Source organism: Notechis scutatus, chromosome 2, assembly GCF_049901735.1.
Source record: "Notechis scutatus isolate UNSWTSFEM ecotype Mainland chromosome 2, rNotScu1.2, whole genome shotgun sequence".
Taxonomy (NCBI): Eukaryota; Metazoa; Chordata; class Lepidosauria; order Squamata; family Elapidae; genus Notechis; species Notechis scutatus.
Window position 1 is genome coordinate 169,778,991 of NC_142010.1, and position 22,634 is coordinate 169,801,624.

Here is a 22,634-nt window from a genome sequence, read left to right on the forward strand (position 1 = left end):
AAAAAGGAAAAGAAAAAAAGCCCAATCTGTATTTTAGAGCCTTGTTACAATTTTCTTAGTCTCAAAATCTTCAAGACATCTCCTCCAGCAAAATAAATATATATATATATATATATATATATATATATATATATATATATATATATATATATATATATATATATATATATATATATATAGGTGTTCGGCTTGGTTAGGGTATTTTCCCACGTCATTGTAGTTCTTTTAAAGTTGTAGCAACGTTTCAGCAGAATCTCATCTGCCATCATCAGGCTTCTGTATTCTGTATTGAAGCCTGATGATGGCAGATGATTCTGCTGAAACGTTGCTACAACTTTAAAAGAACTACAATGACGTGGAAAATACCCGAACCAAGCCGAACACCATACATGTAAGTACCAGCGAAAACTTAAGAAAACATATATATATATATATATATATATATATATATATATATATATATATATATATATATATATATATATATATATATATATATATATTGTCCTCTCCCTTCCACTTATAACAAAAAGCCAAGTTTTTACCTTTTATAAAAGACAACAGGTTTCTCAATAGCAATTTGTTGATTCCATAGGGAAGGAGAGTAAACTTTCCCTTTCAGCACCTCAGTTTTGCCGCTTGAAATTCTCCTCTGGAAACAAAGTATCATTCAAGGAGTCATAGCTTTCAGGATTAAAAGTCTCTTAAAGTCCTGGGTCAGCCAAAAAAACTTTCTCTTGGAAACTTTCTCCCCTCTTCCTCCTGCTCAGTCTTACCCAGCTGCCGGCTTCTTTGTGACGGCCATTACAGACCGCCGCTTGACCGCCTTGAGAAAAGGGGGTTTTGCCGGCTGGGGAGGGGGTCTGCAACACCCCCAACCCCTCACCAGCTCCCCCCTGTCTTCGGCTGCCTCTGTGGGGCAGCCTTAGCCTCCAGATCCGTCAGGATCGGAGGCACCAAGACGGCTAGCGCCGCAGGGATCGCACAGGATCGCGAATCCCTGCCGCTGGTGAAGCCAACAAACCGGAAGTTTTCCAATTTCAAATCATTTTTGCTCTGGGCAGATTACAAAGCAGAATATTTACAAAATGGGCTTTTGGGAGAAAAACAATGATGCATACAGTGCCAAACTATATATATTGTACACAGCCACTGTGAGGTATAATAGATAAAAGATGGGCTTGAATCCTTGTTTAGACCAAAAGTCACTAGTCGACTTGAATCAGTCATCCAGCCCCTCACAACATTCTAGGCAACAATTTGCGCAGAATTCCCATGAAAGTGGCAAAATGTAACAAACCAATTTGAAGTTAGAAATCTGTAACAGTTGTGCAATAAATATTAAAATGTGCCGTGCTGTGTAATGTTCAGAACATTAAAAACATAAATTGCATTTATTAAAGCAAACCTTTTAAAAAATAAGTTGAAATATCAAAACAAAGGTTGGCATACAGGAAAGTGATTGACTGTATGAAATATTGGCATGAAATCCATGCCAAAGCTTAAATTATTACAGAAATAATTTGCTTCTCTGTTTTTTTAACAATGCTGGGGAAGGATATTAAAGCAAGTTACACCACGCTTTTGTATATGTAATGGAAGGAAAAAAGTACAATAATTCTTGTTAAACACATCTCCATTATTTCAATAGAAATGTGGTGAAATGCTTAAATTGCTATCAGAATTTAATGAGGCTAAAAGGTAACTAATATTGGCTCAACAGGCCTCTCAACAATCTTACATCAAAAAATGTATTACTACTGGAATTTTCTATCAACTGGGTAAGGCAGATCAAACTTAAAAAAACAAATCCCCTTTGTGAAGAATTTACCAAACCCAGACAAAATAACACATACCAGGAAACAATTCGGTCACTGTGACATGAAATCAAATAGATCTTCCTGGTACATTAAATAGTAAAAGAAAAGATCAGCAAAGATACATTCCCTGTGGTATTCAACTATGTTAAACATCTTATTAGTGTTGTTATATCTGCAGTTCAAATGTTATACTTTGGTTTGACTTTACTTCAGAGAAAACCATTTTAATAAGCGCATAAATTTCTTGGAAAACTAAAATGAAACTTGGCGTGATTAATTTAGAGTGTTAAATTAAGGGAGACTTTCAGTGGGTGCTCTGTGATCTGTATATTTCTGCAAGGGGTTAAACTGGGGATAGAGCCCCCTTTAAAAACTCAACTCTCTGAAATGGCTTTTGAATACCAAAAATATGGCCCTGAAGACAGGATAACTCACTTCCTAACATTTATCGAAACCTGGGCATCTGTGGGATTGGAGCGCCCTCTATTGGAGTTGAGGAAGGGACCGCTAGCAGATGCCCGCCATGCAACCTCTCATTTACACGGAGTTCACACCCATCCTGAAGCATTCGAATGGCTATTCGTGCAATGTTCTTGGAATCATCCAGCCCACTGTGAGGCCGTCCATCATAGTCCATCCCAAGTTTTTCCAACATGGTTGACAGCTTTGTTTGGCATCTAGGAACCTGGAAAATGAATTGAATCATTCTGAGTAGATGCAGACTGAAGAGAAATGCAGTATCGATCTGTCTACATTACTAGCTGCTCTAAATTCTACCCCTGCCCACATATGTGAGATAGCAATGGGCTCTTGCATATTCCAGCTATGCTCTGAAGTGCAGCAGATATGCTCTGAAGTGCAGCAGATTTCCTACATGAAGGGGTGTAATTTTAAAATAAACTGATTTTATTTAAATAAATAAAAGAAGGACAGTATTTGGCATATCAAACCATTTCCCATTTTTGTTTCTGAGAATGTCTCTGTGCCAATCCAGGTATTTCGGCATTCTTAGAAAACAAAAATGATGGGTAGTTATAGTCCAGAGTTTTATTTGAAAGTATGTCGACTTACACCAAAGAAGACTAAAAAAAAAAAAAAAAAAGATAAAGCTGGACAATTAAGGGCATATCCTGGAGGGAAATACTGGGAAGGATGGTGGAGAGCAAGAGAACCAGTTTTCCTTCAACAAAGGGATCTTTTACAACAGGCCATGTCCTTCAAGGTGCCCGTGTTATAAAAGCACATAGGACTCATTTTCACATTTCAAATAATGCCCATTGCCCCAAAGAATGTTTATAGGTTTGTTTTTCCAGTTGCTGTAGTTCTAGAAAAATCAAGAATGGGCAACAAAAGGCAACATTCAGATTCTGAGTTTCATGAGTGCAGTATCTAGCAGATAAGGGTTTTTGTGCTTCTACATAAAATCCATATGGTCTTCTTCAATATAGCTAGTCCTCAGTTAACCGACTTTGAAGTTACAACAGTGAAGGAGACTTATGACCAATTCCCTAAGTTGTGGCCACTGCAGTGTTCCCATAATCATGTGATCACAATTCAAGCAGTTTGCAACCAGTGCCCATTTACAATGGTCACAGCGTCCTACAGTCAAGCAATTTCCATTTGGGATCTTCATAGCTGGCTTTGGACAAGCAAAGTCAATAGAAAAGCCAGAAGGAAGTCATATGCCACAGTCACATGATGTTGAGCTTAAGGACCTGGCTAAGTCCTTGAGACCTGACTCACTTAATAACTGTAGTAGGACTGACATCAAAAGTTCCACACAATCACATGACATTTCACTTAATAATCATTTAGTGATGGAGTTACTGTCCCAATTGTGATCAGTAAGTGAGAATTGTCTGTATTTTGAAGTTACATGGAGTGATCTAGTAACATCACCAGAATGGGAGGGATGCTTAAAGCATCCATTTCCCTGATTAAAATGGCTTCAAAAATATAAAAAAAGAAGGCATCCCTTTTAGGGGTTGCAGAAGGGCTAATAAAAGGCAGTATAAACTCCATACAGCCATACAGATCTCAGTAGGGGCAGTCTTTAACCCAAACTTTATATTGTTCTCCTAGCTCAGTGATGGTAAACCTGTAACATGAGTGTCAAATCTGATACATCACTGGATAACGCACCAGCATTTATGCCAGAATTTACCAACACCCAAAAACTACTTTCAAAAGCACAATTTTTGGAAGGTGAGGAATGGGAATGGGGCAAAGTGGCCTTTTTCAGTGATAGCGTAGGTTAGGGCTGAAGCTGAGGTCAGACCTCAACTCAGGCCCAGCCTTAGCACTGCTGCCAAGTGCCAATGTTCAGGATGTGGGGTAGGTGGGTGAATAGAGAATTGTTTCTCTCTCTTTTTTTAACGTGTATGTATGTGACATGCTATCAGAATGAACTTATGTATTTTCTGAGTTTTTGACATGCCAAGCCCCAAAGATTTGCCATTGCTGTCCTAGCCACAGCACATAGATAAATTCATTAAGCTGCCAATTATTATAACCCCATTTCTGAATGTTTACTTTTCTCAACTAGAATCTGAATATTTCAGGAAACAAGCAGACAACAAACCTTGTAGAAGTTTCCATAGGATTTGCGGATATTAATCCACTTCTTAGCAAAAGAAGGATACTTCAGACGACTAATACGACACTGGATATTTAAAAATTTACTCATATCCCAGGACCTTTAACAAACAAAGAAGCAAACAAATTTAAGGATGCCAATTTAGCTTTTCATCAGGAGGTTCTTTTAAGCTTTTTTTGCAAATTATTTGGATATTTTTTTGAGTATTTCTCCAATTTTTCTGAAACAATTTGTAAATCTTTTTTTGAGAATGGGCGTTGGTCCTTACCTGACACGCCATTTCTCTTCGAGCTGTGAGGATCATCCAGAGGATGGGTGGAGCTTCAGTCTGCTGTTGTAGGCTGAGCTTAGTTTCTGAGGGACGCCTCCTTCTTCCATCACATGTCTAGTCCTGGCGTTCCCCCAGTTTATGCAAAGACGAGGAGACCAGGCAATTGTGCCCTCCTCTTACTAAAGTGCATTGGCCGAAAGCAAGACCCCCTCCAGACGGTGAAATAAACAAAAAAAGGGAGGGGCTGGACGATCCTCACAGCTCGAAGAGAAATGGCGTGTCAGGTAAGGACCAACGCCCATTCTCCTTAGAGCTGCTCGGATCGTCCAGAGGATGGGACATACCAAAGCTGGGGCCTGTCCTATGGGAGGGACACCGTCTGGTCTGTTGACTCATCAGGATCCCTGAGCACCCTCTGGAGGACCCTTCTACCGAAAGAGGCCTCCGCCGCTGCGTACCTGTCAATTTTATAGTGCCTGATGAAAGGCGACGGGGAGGCCCACGTTGCTGCCCGACAGATGTCGAGTATTGGGGCCTGGGTAGCCCAAGCAGCTGAGGTAGCCGCACTCCTAGTTGAGTGAGCCGTAATCCCCTTGGGCACTTGTAGGGCCTGGACCTGGTATGCTTTGGAAATGGCCGTCCTAATCCAACGGCCTATGGTGGTGGATGGTACCTTGAGCCCCTGTGACTTTGGTTGAAAAGATATAAACATGGCCTCGGATTTACGAAAAGTCTGTGTGCGTTTAATATAGATTCGCAGGGCCCGTCTAACGTCTAAGGTGTGCCATAGGGTCTCCCTTTCATGGGTTGGCCTGGGGCAAAAATTAGGAAGGATAAGTTCCTGAGCCCTGTGGAAGACTGAGTTAATTTTTGGTAAGAAGGAAGGGTCGAGTCAAAGGACCACCCTGTCTGCGTGGAAGACGCAAAGGTCTTTTCTAACCGATAGAGCAGCGATCTCTGAAATCCTACGAGCTGATGTGATAGCCACCAGGAATACTACTTTGTAGGACAGGAACTGGAGAGGAACCTCTCTTAGAGGTTCAAAAGGTGGCCTAGTGAGAGAAGTCAGGACCCTATTGAGATCCCAGGTCGGATAACGGTGAAGGGACGGTGGATGTAAGTTCGTGGCCCCCTTCAGAAAGGCTCGGATGTGGGGATGGTGAGAGAGGGAGGTGACCTTTTCGCAGGAAATGACGGTGGATAGGGCCGCCTTAGTGTGTTGGGGGACAGACCCTTACTGAGGCCCTCTTGGAGGAAGTCGAGGATTTGGGCGACAGACGGTACCTTTGGGTCGATGTGGAGATTAGAGCACCACTTGCGGAAAGAGGCCCAAGTGGCGTCATAAATCCTTGTGGTAGAGGGACGCCGAGCTGCTAAGATGGTATTAATGACCTCAGTAGAAAGATTCTCTCTCCTTAGACGTTCCCGCTCAACCTCCAAACGGCTAGTTGGAGCCATTGGGGGTCCGGGTGGAGAAGGGGGCCTTGGGACAGGGAGATCCTGTCTGCTGGTATCCTCCAAGGGGGGGCCGGAGGAAAGACTGCGGAGGTCCGCGAACCAGGAGCGACGGGGCCAATAAGGAGCTACCAGGACCAGTTCCGCCCTCTCGTGGAGTACCTTCTGGAGGACTCTGGAGACCAGAGCCAGAGGGGGAAAGGCATAAAGGAGGCCCGAGGGCCACGGGCATCGCAGGGCATTGTAGTTCTCTGCCCCTGGGGTCGGGAATCTGGAGACGAACCGAGGGAGTTGGGCATTGGATGGAGAGGCAAACAGGTCTACTACTGGCAGGCCGAAAATTACTGCTGCTTCCCTGAACAGGGCTGGGTGGAGGCGCCACTCCTCCTGGTCTATGGTGGCCCTGCTCAACCAGTCTGCCCGGGTGTTGTCGATGCCCGAAATGTGGTCTGCTCTGAGGGAAAGAAGGTGTGACTCTGCCCAACGGGAGAGGCGCTCGGTCTCCCTCATTAGACTCTTTGACTGAGTGCCCCCTTGCCTGTTGATATGAGCCTTTGCTGTTATGTTGTCTGTAAGGATGAGAACGTGACAACCCTGTAATTGAGGGAGGAAACTGCGGAGGGCCAGGTGGATGGACCGAAGCTCTAGCCAATTTATATTGCACCTGCTCTCTGTCGCTGACCATTTGCCCTGAGCTGTGCTGGACCGCAGGTGGGAGCCCCATCCGGACAGACTGGCGTCTGTGGTGACGGTGATTCTTGAGGGCTCCTTGAGGGGGCAGCCCTTGTTGATCGATGCCTTGCTCCACCAAAGGAGGGAGGTGAGAACCCTTGGCGAGACCTTGACCTTGCGCCTGGAGTTGCTGGAGCCGGCTCTTTGGTACGGGAGCAGGAACCACTGGAGGGACCTGGAATGGAATCGGGCCCAGGGGATGACGGAAATACAAGAGATCATTTTACCTAGTAACTTGGTTAGTTCCAGGAGAGGGACCCTCTTTAGGCATCTGATAAGTTTGACTGATTGCTGGATGCTGAGTATTCTCTCTGGAGAGATGAACACCCTTGCCCTAACTGTGTCTATGATGGTTCCCAGATGGGGTAACCTGGTGGAAGGAGCCAGCTGGCTTTTCTTCCAATTTATTAGGAAACCGTGTTCCTGGAGGGCGGAGAGGGTAACTAGGGTGTCCCTGATAGCCTGATCCCTGGAGGAGGATAGGATGAGAATATCATCCAGGTAGCAGTGGAGCCGTACCGGAATGGTTCTGAGGTGGGCAGCCAGCACGGCCAGGATCTTGGTGAAAGTCCTGGGGGCAGAGGCCAATCCAAATGGGAGGGCCGTGTACTGGAAGTGGAGATTGTTATAGCTGAAACGCAGGAATTTGTAGTGGGAGGGTCGGATTGGGATGTGTAAATATGCCTCAGAGAGGTCAATGGAGGACAACCAATCCCCCTGTCTAACTCCCAGGAGGATGGATTGCAGGGTGTTCATTTTGAATCTACGATAAACCAGGTAGCGGTTTAGCCGTTTTAGATCCAAGATGGCTCTCCATCCCCCTGTGTGTTTGGGCACCACAAATAAGTGTGAGTAAAAACCTTGTCCCCTTTGTGATGGAGGAACGGGCTGGATGGCCTGTATCTCCAGTAGATGCCGAATTGCTGACCCCATGAGGTTGCGTTTGGTGTGGTTTTTAGAAAGGGGGCATGCCATGTAGAAATCAGGGGGAATGGAGAGGAATTCGAGGGCAAGGCCAAATCTGACGGTATCCCTGACCCAGGCATCTGAAGTGGATGAGTCCCACTGGTTGGCGAAGGATTTGAGTCGTCCGCCAATTGGGATTAAATCAGGAGGTTTATCTGGAGCGCCGGAAGGGCCTGGTGCCAGATCCGCGAAAGGGCCTCTTAAAGTTTCCCCCTCTCCTGTGTCTATCAAAGGAGTCAGACCTATCCTGGGGCTGTCCCGAACCAAAGGGGGGGGGCTTTGGTATCTGGGAGGGAAGGGGGGTTGGGGATAGGGACGAAAGGAAGACCTCCGAAAGGGCTGCAGAGGTCTGGGGTCTGACTTGCGGACGAGGAATGGGAGGTATTTCTTTTTGTTCCTTCCTTCAACTAGGAGAGGATCCAGGGAAGGCCCGAATAGTTTATTTCCCGTGAGGGGAGCGGAGGCTAGTTTCATCTTGTTTTTGAGGTCCACCTGCCAGTGCCTTAGCCAGAGCAGGCGGCGGGCCGAGACATGGGAGGAAATGGCGCGGGAGGAGAATTTCACGGAGTGAAAAGTGCCGTCTGCTGAGAACTCTGCCGCGGCAGTGATCTTAGCTATGTCCTGATGGGCGCGAATATTAGAAGTCGGGACATGTTGCTTAAGCTGGCGGAGCCAGCGGATAGATGATCTGATGAAAAATGAGGCGGCCGTGGCCGCCCTGATTGCCCACGCGTCCGATTGGTGAGCTCGCCGCAGGGCCAGTTCCGACCTCTTCTCTTCCGGCCTAAGGGCCTCCAGGGGGTCACTGAGGGCGGAAGAAGAGGCTAGGCTCGCGACAGGCTCATCAACCTCCGGGGTACTTAACAGGTTGGAAAGCTCTGGGTCAAGGTTAAAGAACCGTTTATCATGAGCCGAAGGCGCTGGGGGGGCAGTGGAGGAGGCCAGTTGCTTGGAGATCAGGTCCAAGAAGATGGGGGGGGCTGGGATGACTTCAGCCTCCACCACCGGCTGCTTGAACATGGAGTCCTCTAGTTCTACTGAGCCCGAGGGAGAGGGAGTAGGGAGGCCTTGGGTAGTTAGACCCGAGATGTTCCTGGCTTTGTAGAGGAGGGATTTGAAAAGCTGGGGCTTAAAGAGCCCTACGAAAGCGGGAAGGTCAGGGGTGAGCCCCTCGTCCTCTGACATTTCAGGCTCTGATGGTTCAGAGTCTGGGAGGGGTTTGTCGAATTGGAGCGACCCGAAATCAAATTGTTCCTCCCCCTCTTCTCCGCACAGATCTAGATCCCCTTCCCCCTCCTCCTCGTCTTCCCTAACTGAGGGAGAAACTCCCTCCTGAAGGGGTATTTGTTCGTGGGACAGCTGCTGAGAGGGAATGGTCTTACGGATTCGGTGGCTTGTGGAGGCCACTCTGGTCTGGCCATCCTCTGCATTCCCTCCGCAATTCCCTGGCGGATGGCCGACTCCATCCAGGCTCTGAGCTGTTCCGGGACCGCCTGAGAGAAAGGTTCTTCCTGTCGCAGGCCCGCAGCCGTTGGCGTGAAGGTAGCCTCTGGAATTCGCCTGGGTGGTGTTCCGGAGTCCTGTTGTGCCTGGAGGGAGGGAGAGACTGCGGGGGGGAGAACAGAGGTAGAAGGGGTGGCTGGTGCTGGGAGCACTGAACCAGACTGTTTGGCGCGCTTTTCTATCTCTTTTTCTAGCGCCCTGTGTCGCCTTAGGGCCTCCTTTTGGGAGGCTTTAGTGGGCTCTTTAGCCTGACTGCGCAGGTGTCGGGTTTTTTGTTTGGCCTTTAAAAAAGGGCCTTTTGAGGGATTGCCTTCTGCCATTCTGGATAGTTGATAAAGGTGTGGATCAAGAATAAAGTGGTTGGCGCCCTAGGGGTCGACCTACAATTAAGGCCGGGAGCCTTGGGAGATGTTATGCGCCCCCCCCCCGGTCAATCAGTTAAAAATTAATTTGTTAGCCTGGTAAAATGCGTTTACTCTTTTTTTTTTTTTGGATTATATGATCAGGACGCCCTTGTTCTGTTTGTAATTTGTAATAAAAGGTCGAAAAGGAGCTGCTGCCTCTTCTCTTCTCTCTCTTTTTTTTTTTTAATAAGTAATTGGGCTGCTGAAGGAACTGCAGGTGCCCTGAAGGGCAATACACCAGGCCTGCACCAGACTGCCTTCCCAGACAACAGAAAACTGGGTGGGAGTGGTGAAAGAGTTACCGCGGCAACAGTGTAGAAAAAAACAATCAAGCCTCCAATCACACAGTGGATTACAAATAGTCACCACCAGATACTTTTGAACAGGCCTGCCGGTCCTGCTGTCTCTGAAAACGGGCCGCTGTAACGATCGGATTGATAACGGCTGCACAAAATGGCGCCCGCAACTTCGTGGGCCTGCAGGAGCCTAGCGGCGGCAATGGAGGCCTCCCTAGGGGCGATCTGAGTCCCCAGGGGAAGGAAATCAAAAGGAACGAGGCTCAAACGAGAAAGGCTGGCTAAAGTAAATCGGGGAGGAGAACGGAATGAAACGAAGCGTTTTAAGGCAAACGGAGAAGCAAATGGCAGCAAGGCAATGGGAGAGGATGGGGTGGGGGCAGCCTATAAAAGGTGCTAGCCCTCCCCCTGGTTCCCCCTGGGGCCGGGAAGCCTCCCAGGGAAGCGGAGAAAAACGAAAGGAGACAAACTGTGCAGGGCTAAACCAGGAATAAAGGGAATAGAGAGAAACAATACAACCTGAGAAAGGTAAATAAATGCACAATCGAATAGGTTTGCTGAAAAAACGACCAAGAGCACGATCACAATCAGCCTACTCTGCACAAGGGCTGAGCATAAACTGGGGGAACGCCAGGACTAGACACGTGATGGAAGGAGGCGTCCCTCAGAAATTAAGCTCAGCCTACAACAGCAGAGACTGAAGCTCCACCCATCCTCTGGACGATCCGAGCAGCTCTAAGGAGAATCCCTAAATTCTATCATCAGCATTATTTCTAGTAACACCTATTGTTAAATTCCATTTTAAGTGGCCCAAATATGCATTTTATAGAATTTTATTTGCCTAAATTTTCTCGTGGAAATATTGTCTTATTCCATGCTGTTGATTTGTTTTCTGACATTTTCATTAGTTTTATAATTCATTAACTTGTACAATTGTACTGTGATTTTATCATTTGTTATTGCCTCATGTTACTCATATTTATTAAAATGTAAAATATATGGCCCAAACATTAAATAATTAACAGATATATGAATGTACTCCCTTGTAAGGTTCTGCAAATAAGTCATTCTTCAGCTATCTTTGTCAAACAGAAAATTAGCATATTTATAATCCCCTGCTTGTGTATAGGCACTGAATACAACAGCTGACTTCAATGTTCATGTATGAATGTTAATGAGTTCAGTACCTATGCAGATTACTTTTCTTGAATTCAACAAATTGTAATCTACTACACTCTGGATTTTAATTAAAGCAAATTTGCTATAACCTTTTCAGAACAGAAAATATTTATTCTAATCAAGTGGTGCAGCAAGCAGGGAAAAGATCCAAGGTGTTCTGATGTTCCAATCACAGCATCCTATTTAGCTTATTGTTGCAAATACGACTAAACTGAAGAACTCCAGAAATACAATTCTGTCAAAGCTAAAGAATAGTTTAAGAACACTGACATAATTTAATGGTTGCAATTAAAAAATAAATATGTTTCGTCAACGAAACATATGTATATCTGTCCCCAACACATACCCATCTGTTAATATGCAATAGCTGTATTTGCTTCCTAGTTCTTTTTGTTTCATCCAGTCTACAACACGATGCAGCACTTTTGGGAATTCATCAGCTTTCTCTACCAGTTCCTAGAAATATTATGAATGAAAATACAATTACTATATATTAAGAAACTCAAGTATTAATTATGCAATGTGAGAATAATATAAAGAGGACTTCTATCAAGTCATATTATTAAGTCTACCACACTTTTTCGTTTTCTATAATTAACTATTAATGCAACAAAATATCCTATATTCATTCTTATTACATTCAGTGAGAAAACTTCTTTATAACTACTACAGTATCTGCATCCTATGCCTAATATTCTTTAATGGCTGGGCGGGCAGGGGAGCAGGAGGGAAGGGAGGGATCTCCTGGATCCAACTCTTGCAAGTTGTATTTTCAAAAATCCCACAACCCCCCGATCTTTCTGGTTCTTCTTTTATTTCCCTCTTTTCCCATCCCTTCTCAGCTTGGGAAACTGGAAGAAATATGGACTTTATGGTGGATAAATATTTTTTTGTTAGGAGCCTAACTAAGGTATAAGAAAAGAGTTAGCAAGTAGCAAGTTAACATCAACTTTAAGGGCCTTTATCTCAAAAGCATCTAAAATGTATACTGCTCCATATCAGGTTCAATACCTAATAAACCATTACAAACCAACATTTATAAATGTACATTTTTCTGGTGCTGTACAAAACTCGGTTTGTAACTTACTAAGCTACTAAGAATGTAACTAGCTTGAAGACACCAAGCAATCTTTGCATTATTCCTGCAGCTGGCCATAAGGAGGCAATAAAGCAGTCTTCATCTGCGTAGAACTCTCATAAGAATTACAGGTAGTCCTCGGCTTATGACCACAGTTGAGCCCAAAATGTATTTTGCTGAGTCAGTTGCTAAGTGAGTTTGCCCCATTTTAAAACCTTTTTGTCACAGTTAAGTGAATCACTGCAGTCGTTAAGCTAGTAACATGTTTGTTAAATGAATCTGGCTTCCCCATTGATTTTGCCTGTCAGAAGGTCACAAAAGAGTGTGGTTGTAACTCCAAAGTCACTAAATGAACTGTCGTAAGTCGAGGACTATCTGTATAGTACCCTCTACTAATCAATCAATGTACCATTTAAACCAGTGGCCCCCAATCTTTTGGGACCCAGGGTTCAGTTCCATGGGGAGAGCTTTTTCTGTAGACCGGAGGGGACATGGTTTTGCATGCTGCCTGCATCCTAGAGATGGCGCTTTGATTATTTGCAGTTTGTTTCTGGCATGCCGCAGCCCGATACCTGTCCACAGACTGAAGGTTGGGGACCCCTGATTAAAACAATTTGTATTACCGATTATACAAGCAGGCTGTCCAAGTGCACAGAGCACTGATTGGACATTAGATTTTGCCTCTGACCCAGCCAAATCAGGTATGATCAATAGTGATTGCTACTAGTATGGTGTTAGAAATGGTAATGTGTTCAATTTTGCTCAAGTAATTGCTCAGTGAAACTCAGAATTTTAATCTATAGAATAGTTATACATCTCTTTATTACAAGCACTGCACTGTGGTACTGATTTAAAATAAACCAATCTGTTAAAAAAAAAAGAGAGAAATCAGGAAGCTTAGATCTGAGCACACCATATTTACATGCTGTGTTTGTAGTCAGATATTAGGAGTATATCTAATGCCTAAACCTTTATCTTTTAAAAGGGTTTTGCTTAATGAGTGAAGTGTGTGGCAATTTACCTGAGAGATTCCGGTCAAATTAATGCAGAAATCTGAAAGTTGAGGATTAATCTCTGGTTTCACATATTGCTGGAAAGTGTCTTCCTACAAAATTGAAGTTTAATATAGGCCATATCATGATGATATAGACAAAACACAGACTGCTCCTTACATAGTTCATTAAACCAAAGGAATAACAATCAGTCAAACATAACAACATGTATATAACAGCAACAAAACAACAACAATAATTTGAACCTTACAACAAGTACTGCAGTACCATACTTGTGCTTTAGGTAGGATATTCTGCTGTTCCTGCTGCTGTGGTTAAAGACTTTCTTACACCTCAGGTTCAGGTTCACAAAGAGTGCCAAGAGTTGTAACACAGAGCAGCCCATAAGGAATGATACTTGTCAGAGTATATTAGGGGCACTGTATTTGGACAGCTATGAGAAGATAAAATACAGGAAGTCCCATCTTATGTCATAGGGATACATCTGTGATTGCACATCATACCCACAATTGACGATTCCTTACTCTAACCAGCATAGCCAGTGAACCACCTATTGATGCCTTTTAAAAAATATTGCATGTTGTGGGAATACAGGATGCAGACTAGGTTCTTTCCAACCAAAACAAATCAGAGAACATAACCATAAGCCACTCCACACAGGCCTTTCCTGTTTTTTCAATTAATTCTGCTAGGAATGTAGCCTATATTGAAACAGCATGATTAATTCTAAACAAACAACAAATGATGGTTAACTTGCTAGCCACACTCCCTAGCAGAAAACTAAGGAGCATGAGCATGCACATTTATGCTAAGCTTTATGGTTTAGTATGATATGCAACTGCATCAGTGTTAAATACCTGCAGAACATTAGACTCAACATTTTAAAAACAAATTGAAAAGCAGTCTCAGGATGGTATCATTTAGAGCAGAAGAGCAGCACAGGGCATTTGGATTATTCTTTGTCGTCTTTCACCCAAAATCATTTTCCCTTTCCCAAACTGTCTACTTGTGGGAATCTAGCCATGCATTTACTTCTGTTATGCTTGTTCCACTTAGCAAGAGAAAAGCTAAGTTTTCTTTTCTTTTTTTTTTTGCACAAAACGCCTGTACATTTAGCAGCAAACATATATCAGTAATTATTTTCTTGTGGATATAATTTAAGATCTAAAAAGATGATGCCAGTCATAAGCTGCCTAATTTGTTGATTAGACTGCACACAAGGCAACATAATACCTTTGATTCACTATCTATTTTCAAAATGCAAAACTCAATTTCTGATGAATTTATTAAACTATCCAGTAATCAAGTAGGACAGGAATACTTACTATTTGTAATGTCTGTGTATTTAGTAAAACAATAGGAAATTCGATTATTTCATGTGTAAATTCCGGCTGATTTTTTTCTTCACAAGTTGCTTCAAAGTCAATAACACAGATATAATTGTAGTAATCTTCTGCACTTGGAGGCTGCTTGTGCATCAATTTTTCTTTCTTATAGTAGTTTTTCAGCCTCTTTTTTAATACGTCTTTTACTCCTCTGTAAAAAAAAAGTGCTTATTTCTAGGATATTTTAATATAGTGCTGAGTTAGAACAGAAATGTAGCATCTCCTGGGACTTCCGGTTTGCTAGCCTTCGGCGGCGGCAGGGATTTGCAACCGCGCGATCCCTGCTGCGTTCGCCGCCAAGGTTCCCCCGATCCATTTGGATCTGGGGGATATAGCTGCCCCATAGAGGCAGCTGAAGATAGGGGGGATCCGGCAAGGGGTTTGGGGGTGCCGCAAACCCCCTCCCCAGCCAGCTAAACTCCCTTTTCCCGAGGCGGAGGAACGGCGGTCAGTAATGGCCGCCACGAAGAAAGCTGCAGCCGGGTAAGCAAGTACAGGAGGGAGAAAGCTGGAGAAAGTGAAAGGTGCTTTTAACCGGGACAAGACGGGAGAAAGTGATTTGGAACCTTGAAAGCTGTTAAGGATATATTGTTCCTTGTGAGAGCCACAAGCTGCGAATACCCTAAAGGGGAAAGTTGTTTTTTTTTCTTTGTTCTACTCTCCTTCCTAAAGTGACAGCGGGGAAAAAAAAATCTTTTTGGCTGTGAGTGGGAAGGGAGAGTGAAAAAAAAATCAGAGTAAAATTTGAAAATAAGGAGAAGATTGCCTAGAATTACAAAGAGTTTAAAAACTTCCAAAAATATATTTGAAAAGGATTTGTGATTACTTTAACCTCAGAAAGAAAAAGTGAAGAAGAAGGTATTTAAAAGAAACAGTCTGTTTGGATTGTTTGGTGATTTTGGAACCTTTGGAAATTATTTCTGATTAAATCATCTGGGTGGTTGTTTGGAAAAACTTTTTCTCTATACAATGGCATCACCTGTGGATGGATTGGAACTTATATATCAAAAATATGAAAGAGAAAAACAAGGAGGGGAAGATGGACTTGGCACTATTTTTCAATACTTAGAAATGGCGGTTTATATTTATGCGAAGCAGAATGAGGATGATGGGGACAAAGAAGAAGAAGAAGCCATCTTTGATGAAAAAAGGACTTTGATTGGAGACGGGAAAAAGGAAAAGAGGTCTTTAAGATCTGAAAAAACAGCCCAAAAAGAGAAGAATAAGGTGAAAAAGGGACATTATGTTAAGAAACAACAGAAAGGGGGAAAGCAGAATAAAAGGGAGGTGGAGAGACAAGGGGTTAAAGAGGACAAGGAGAAGAAGAAGCAAGGGAGCAAGGAAGGGATGAGAAGCTCTAATGGTGGGGAGCAGGATATTAAGAAGCAAAAGTTTTTCAGAGATAATGGATAGATCTTATTGTTAATGGGATTCTAGAAAGGTACATAAGATTGCATTTTTATATCTGTATTTAGAAGTAATTATAAAAAATTAGAAATATGTAGCTTAAAATGTGATAAAATATCTAACATAAATAAGTGAAATTTTTGTTAAGAAAAAGAGAGTATTGTAATGAAATATGATTTAAGATTGTGATGTGGGGGGTAATAATCGTGGAAAGCATAAGTGTTCCCACAAAGGCATAATATTCAATTGAAATGGATAAAATATTTAAGATATAAATGATTGTTAAAATTAATGATTAGAACATGGTATACTAGCAAAAAAATTTGTGAAATGAGATTTGAAGTAGAAGGAGGAACATTTCAATGAAATATTGAGCTACAATATGTGATGTGGGGGGGATAATTATGGAAAATAGGGCTCTCATAAAAGTATGTGATTTAATTGAAAAGTAATGAGTTAAACGTCTAAGATATGAATGAATATCAATATTAATGAATAGATTTGTATTATTTTTGATAATATAGTATAATTTTAGAATGTACCAGACAGAATCCCAATGTATGTTATGTATTTTATATTAGGTACTATAAATATAAGGGAAAAAGATAAGGCATCATCTCCATATAGTGTACAGGAGAAGTATTTCTTCTTTTTTTTAAAGAAGAAAAATAAATGACTGGCTGGAATAGAACAGACAAAGAATAATAAATATTAGGATATGAATTGAGATGAGGAAAAAAAATTGAGAAAATTTAAAGGAGAGGAGAAGTTATATAGAAAATTGAAAATGTTAATAAGATATGAAATGGTATGTAAAATGAATATGAAACTGAACTTGTGTCTGTACCAAGAGTTTTAACCCGGGATTAAGCAACTTTCAGAAAAGAGATTTTTTATGCTTTTATGTTTTGTGTTTATGTGTATTTATGTATTGTTTGTCTTGAAAATAAAACTTGTTTTTTTTAAAAAAAAGAATTGTAGCATCTCCTAATCCATTTGGACATTATCTCTCCATTAAAATGCCAGTCCTGTTTTTAATAACTTCCTCCAACCGAAATGACAAGAATTACCTACTCTGATCTGCTTGCATCAAACTAGTCTCAAAAGGAAGTTGCTCCTACGGTGTAATTCTCCACTAAGAGATAAAACATGAACAGAAACATTTGACAGGATTATAAAATTCCCTATGTCTTTAAGAAATTTAAGAGATTATTTTTAGACAAAATATATTCCAGTTTTTACTTGTTTGCAATATTTCTGCACAAACAAATAATCCTTTCATTTACATTTCAGATGATTTAAATGGTCTCTAGGACAGAGAACAGAAGGAACACTGTCATGTATGCTATTTACAAAAAACATATATTAAAAAATTGTGATGCCATTACATAACTGACTCAGGAAGCTATTTTTTCCCCATCAGGTGAGCCTCTCCAAAAAATTCACCTGGAGCTTCTTCCGTGTACCCCTTTAACGGAAGATATGGAGAGGTATGTAATGCTACAATGCAAATTCTAGCATCACAACTTTGTGCAAGATTTCATACTGAAAAATCTGCTTAATGACTCTGCAGTGTGAAATCCTTCTCTGCCAACAAACTCTTCCAATGATAAAGACATAATTATTCATAATGTGCAGTTCCTTCTTTCTGCAAACAATAAAAGCATCTCAGAAAAGAAATCCAGAAGTGGTGACTTTATTAATTCTACATTTACATATGTAGTAAGAAATACATCAGAAAATGTATGCACTCACACATTACCTGGTGTCAAGTCTGAATTCAGCAAGCTTATCTCTCAGCTCTTCTCTACTCATTCTATTGATATAACCATTTGTCAGAGAAATCTCTTTGTAAATTGGATCGCTGAAATCACTTGAATTAGTTTTTTTATTTTCTTCTTGAAAATCAAACTTGCAGCACTGCTTAGTCTGACAGAAAGTCTGTATAAGAAAAAGTTGTGATAGTTATAATTGTCTTTATCTTCAAAAGTTTAAATAATAATCTTATTCAACATTATCTAGAAACAATGACATTGGATAGTTGTCCAAAAGCAGGAATGATCGTAGTATTATATTGAAAAAGCCCTCACATATACTGAGAGGTGTAATTTATTCACTTACCAACATCCAGCTTTTGAAATACATTCTTTTAAAGAAGGGAACCTGTTACCATAATTATTATGTAAGCCTAATCTTGTTTATGGCCCATCAATTAGTCAAATTTCCTACTTGTTCATCAACATGGCACCTTGTAGATGAGCATAACTCCCACTGTTACGGGATTTAGCAACATTTCAAAACAGGCCCAAAGGCAATGCTATTTTATTTTAAATTTTATAATTGTAACATACGGTAGGCATCAGTGTTTTGCTACATTTTCCTTACATTATTTTTACAGGTTGTTATATATATATATAATATTTTAAGATAAGCTTAAAGATTTGTTATTGGAATGTTGGCTGTTTGAGATCTCAGGTACTGTGTGACAGGGTGAGCTCCTGTTCTTGCTCCAGCTGGTTTCAACCTAGCAGTTCAAAAGAATGCAAATGCAAGATAAATAAGTGCCACTTTGATGGAAAGGTAACAGTATTCCTTGTGTCTTGGCGTATACTGGTAGTCATAATGGCCATATGACCAGGGGTGGGATTCTACAGGTTCGTACCTATTTGCTAGAATCGGTTAACATTCTAAGCAGTTCAGAGAACCAGGATTACTGGCCTAATCCTGTAATGAAGGCAGGAAGGAAATATTCTGGTGTTGCTTACAGAAACTGCCTCTCCATTAACCCTTATTACATTCTTGGCAGGACTAGACTTCCTGTCTCAGGAACATCTCTGGAGTTTTTTTTCCTTCCTTTGCTGATACTTTGCTTGTGTAGAGTGACCATTCAAAGTTACAATGGCCCTGAAAAAAGTGACTTATGACCATTTTTCACACTTACAACTGTTGCAGCATCCCCACAATCATGAGAGGCCAGGCGAGGAGATGCGTGCCTCAATGTGAGTGATGTTGAGTTGGCCACACCCAGCCAGTCACATGACCACCAAGCCATGCCCACCAACTAAGCCACACCCACAGAACCAGTTGTTAAAAAATTTAATCCCACCCCTGCATATGATCACGGAAGCATTTTCAGACAACACTGGCTCTCTCAGCTAGGAAATAGAGATTAAACCCCACCCCTCACAGTTTGACACGACTAGGCAAGGGAAACCTTTTAACTTTTTAAACTTAAAAGTCATCAGGTAAATACCAGCAAAGGAAATTATAGAAGCTATAGTAGAAAAACATCCTGATGTGTTTTAATGGTCAAGAGTTAATAGACAAATATGGTTAATATAATTTAAAAGTTACAGACACTTATGAAAAAGTTTTCTCAAGTATGAATTTGAAGAAAGTAAAAAACATTGTATGCTTGTGGATTGAGTAAAGGCCAGTCTTAGCTCCATATGAAAAATATAATTCAATGGTGGGGGAAGGAGCCGGTCAGCCTGAGGATGCATTGGAATACGAATGGAAAAGCAGGAAGGGAAATTCAAGGGTAGAACAATAAGAAGGAAGAACATACAGAGGCACACTTGTCCTTTTCTAAAATCTAACATGGCCTTGAATAGAACGAAGTATGGAGAAGCAAGAGTGACTGCAACTGGGACTGGGATGGGCTGGCTGTGACTTTCCCCTTTGCCCTATGCTGATGAGCTAGGTTGGGGCTGGAGTTCATATTGTGCTGCCTCTTGGGAACTTCTTGCAGCCCCACAGCTGTGGCACACCAAGGAGCCCCTTTGTGCTACCTAGGGTAAAATGGCTTTCTGCTGTGCTGCAGGGTTGGTTGAAGCTTCCAAGAATACCTGTGGTTTCATGCTGCAGTTGTTGAGCTTCTTACAGCCACAGAGAGGTGATGCACCAAGCCACTACATTCCTTCCCTAGCCTCAATGCACTTTGACATGCCTCCTATCCCTGACCTCCCTAAACCTGCACCACATTGCAGCCCCAACTCATGTGCGGGCTGTGCTGGGCCTCCCCTACAGCCCTTACCTGGGACTCCCACCAGAGCCATGGTGGTGCATGGTCAGAATGCAGTACCACAGGCTACCTCTGCATTCCAGTGCCAGGAGTTCGATCCTAACTGGCTCAAGGTTGACTCAGCCTTCCATCCTTCCAACCAGAGGTGGTATTCAGCAGGTTCTGACCAGTTCTGGAGAACCGGTAGCGGAAATTTGGACTAGTTCGGAGAACCGGCAAATCCCATCTCTGACTGGACATTTTATAGTATCTTTCCCCTGCCACGCCCACCAAGCCACAGAACCGGTAGTAAAAATATTTGAATCCCACTACTGCTTCCAACCTTGGTAAAATGAGGACCCATATTGAGGGGCGATATGCTGGTTCTGAAAACCGCAGAGAGAGGGCTGTAAAGCACTGTGAAGCAATATTTAAGCCTAAGTGCTATTACTATTTCCCACTTAAAGGCCTACACATCTGGAGTTACAATTGCAACTGGGACTGGCAAGGATTGCAATTGCTAAGTAATATGCGCCACTTAGCAACATACATCCCAGTCCCAATAGTGGCAAACTACCATAGTTTCTTTTTTCCTAGTACAGTAGCAATGCAAGATTTCTGGGGTATTTCCAGGTAACACAAACAGCTTGCCTCACTGACGTCGCTTTTACTAACAGTCCAACTAGCAAAGCATTGTCATCTTGTTTGTCCATGCGATTAAAAAAACAAACAAACCATGAAGACCTTTTAATTAGTAACGCTAGCCACCCCCATCCCCCTTGGAAGTGTCACGAGGTTGGGTTTAATTCTTTGATTGAGCACCGATTCCTCCTTTGGGCAGCGATCCATCTTGGTTAGATACAAAGCCCAAGTGGAAAGACGAAACTCAATGGACTACACACACACACACGCAAAACCCCCTTTATAAGCGCAAGTCTTCTTCAAAGGCCCAGGGCCGCCGGGCGCTCGCTCTCGTGCAACCGCCCCGCGACAAACTTAAAGCGGGGCAAAAAAAATAAGGACTCCGCGGGAGACCCCGATTCACTAGGGTGCACGAGCGCTTTCCCGCCGCGGTCCAACGGCTTTCAGTCTCTCGCGCCGCTTGCCCTTCCTTCGCCGAGGGAGGAGCTCTGAGCCCTTCGACCGATGACGGAAAGAGCTTTCCAGCCGGGAAGGTTAGTTCCCTGGGTGCCAAGCGGCTAGAGCAGGGGTGTCCAACCTTGGCAACTTTAAGACTTGTGGACTTCAACTCCCAGAATTCCTCAGCCAGCTGGCTGAGGAATTCTGGGAGTTGAAGTCCACAAGTCTTAAAGTTGCCAAGGTGGACACCTGGGCTAGAGCCTGACGGCAAAGCTGCGCAGCCGCGAAGGGACACTCACCGAGGCCTCGCGGGCTTCCGCGTTCTCCTCCCCGCTGTGGTCTCGTCGCGGCACGTTCTCCTTCTGCGCCTCCATTTGGCGGCAGGGAAAGCTCGGTCTCTGTCTTCCTCGGACTTAGGCTGCGGGGGGAGGGGAGGCGTCAACCTCCCGACTTTTTTTTTTTTTCCCCACCAGACAAAACACCGCACAGGATTGGGTGACGTCAGGACGCCCCTCGCGCTCCCTCGATGGTGGCTCGGAGGCGGGGCCGAGAGTGGGAACTCCTCCCGCAAGGCAATGTAATGTGACGTCAGGGCCCGCCGGAAAATAACGAACGTGCCTCGCTCTTGGCTCGTTGCTTTGGGAACGGAGCGGAAGGCTGGGCCTCCCAGGCTTTTTCTTCTATAATTGCGCGGGAAGGGCCGAAGAGTTCTTGTTCGCTGCTTTCCAAAGTCCCTATGACGAACCGCCTATTCCGCTGCGAACGTGGCAAAATCTGATTCTTGTTAAGCGACGGTCAGAGATTTAAAAAAAATAAATCCAGAATTTTACGGCACAATGCTGGTCTCTGCCTCTGAAAACGTTGCGGGAAAGCTGGAAGCAATATCCGGGTGCAGCAGTATATTCCTTATTAGGAAAAAATAGGGACTTAACTAGTTAGGAAGCAATTATAGTTAAGGCTTCGATCCTAGGCAGGCTTCTGGCCAAATGCACATAAGGGGATTCGAATGAAATCAGGCCTGCTGTCGAAAACATAGGACTTCTGGGTTATTTAATGCCATTTTAAAGAATTGTGTGGTTGTCAATCATGCTGCAGTCTGGGTAAAAGGCGTAAATTAGGTCTCTCAGGATGTTTCTGAAATTATGCTTCCTCGAATTCCTACAGTGATGATTACAGCAGGGTGCAAAAGGAAGATCTGGTTGCATCAGTTTTCTGTTTTGGGGTTTTCTTTATCATTCTTTTGCTGGCAAGCCCTGTACTAGTAGCCAAAACACTTGCGTTTTGGGATGCTATCCTTTCTTGCTGATTTTTCCAGATTGTCTTTTCATCTGGCAACAGATTAAATGTTCGTTGTTAAGATCAATGGGTATTCAAATCAATTTACATGGTGCAAAGAAGTCAGTATGGGTGACTTCTTGAGATAAAGAATTTTATCATGTTAAAAAG

At 42.9% G+C, this 22,634-nt stretch overlaps 1 protein-coding gene and 1 long non-coding RNA gene across 2 annotated transcripts in view; both read right to left on the minus strand.

Moving 5' to 3' along the window:
* Positions 1-22,634, minus strand: part of LOC148132408 (uncharacterized) — a 251,800-nt gene that overhangs the window by 67,931 nt on the left and 161,235 nt on the right. The gene's annotated exons all lie outside the window — the stretch shown is intronic.
* ERI1 (exoribonuclease 1) lies at positions 1,376-21,626 on the minus strand. The gene is made up of 7 exons (XM_087957353.1): positions 21,488-21,626; positions 17,868-18,046; positions 14,639-14,849; positions 13,322-13,405; positions 11,569-11,678; positions 4,402-4,516; positions 1,376-2,505 (listed from the first exon to the last, which is right to left on the minus strand). The coding sequence occupies exons 1-7, from the start codon at positions 21,560-21,562 to the stop codon at positions 2,266-2,268; spliced, it is 1,014 nt and encodes a 337-aa protein (XP_087813479.1). The 5' UTR covers positions 21,563-21,626; the 3' UTR covers positions 1,376-2,265.

What these genes read in the sequence shown, in the direction of transcription:
- ERI1 (XM_087957353.1), bottom strand. Translation starts at nt 21,562, where the DNA reads ATGGAGGCGCAGAAGGAGAACGTGCCGCGACGAGACCACAGCGGGGAG. An exon ending in CGGAAGCCCGCGAGGCCTCG is followed by an intron (nt 18,047 to 21,487) that starts GTGAGTGTCCCT and finishes TTTCTTATACAG; the next exon opens with ACTTTCTGTCAGACTAAGCA. An exon ending in ATTTGACCGGAATCTCTCAG is followed by an intron (nt 11,679 to 13,321) that starts GTAAATTGCCAC and finishes TAATATTTCTAG; the next exon opens with GAACTGGTAGAGAAAGCTGA.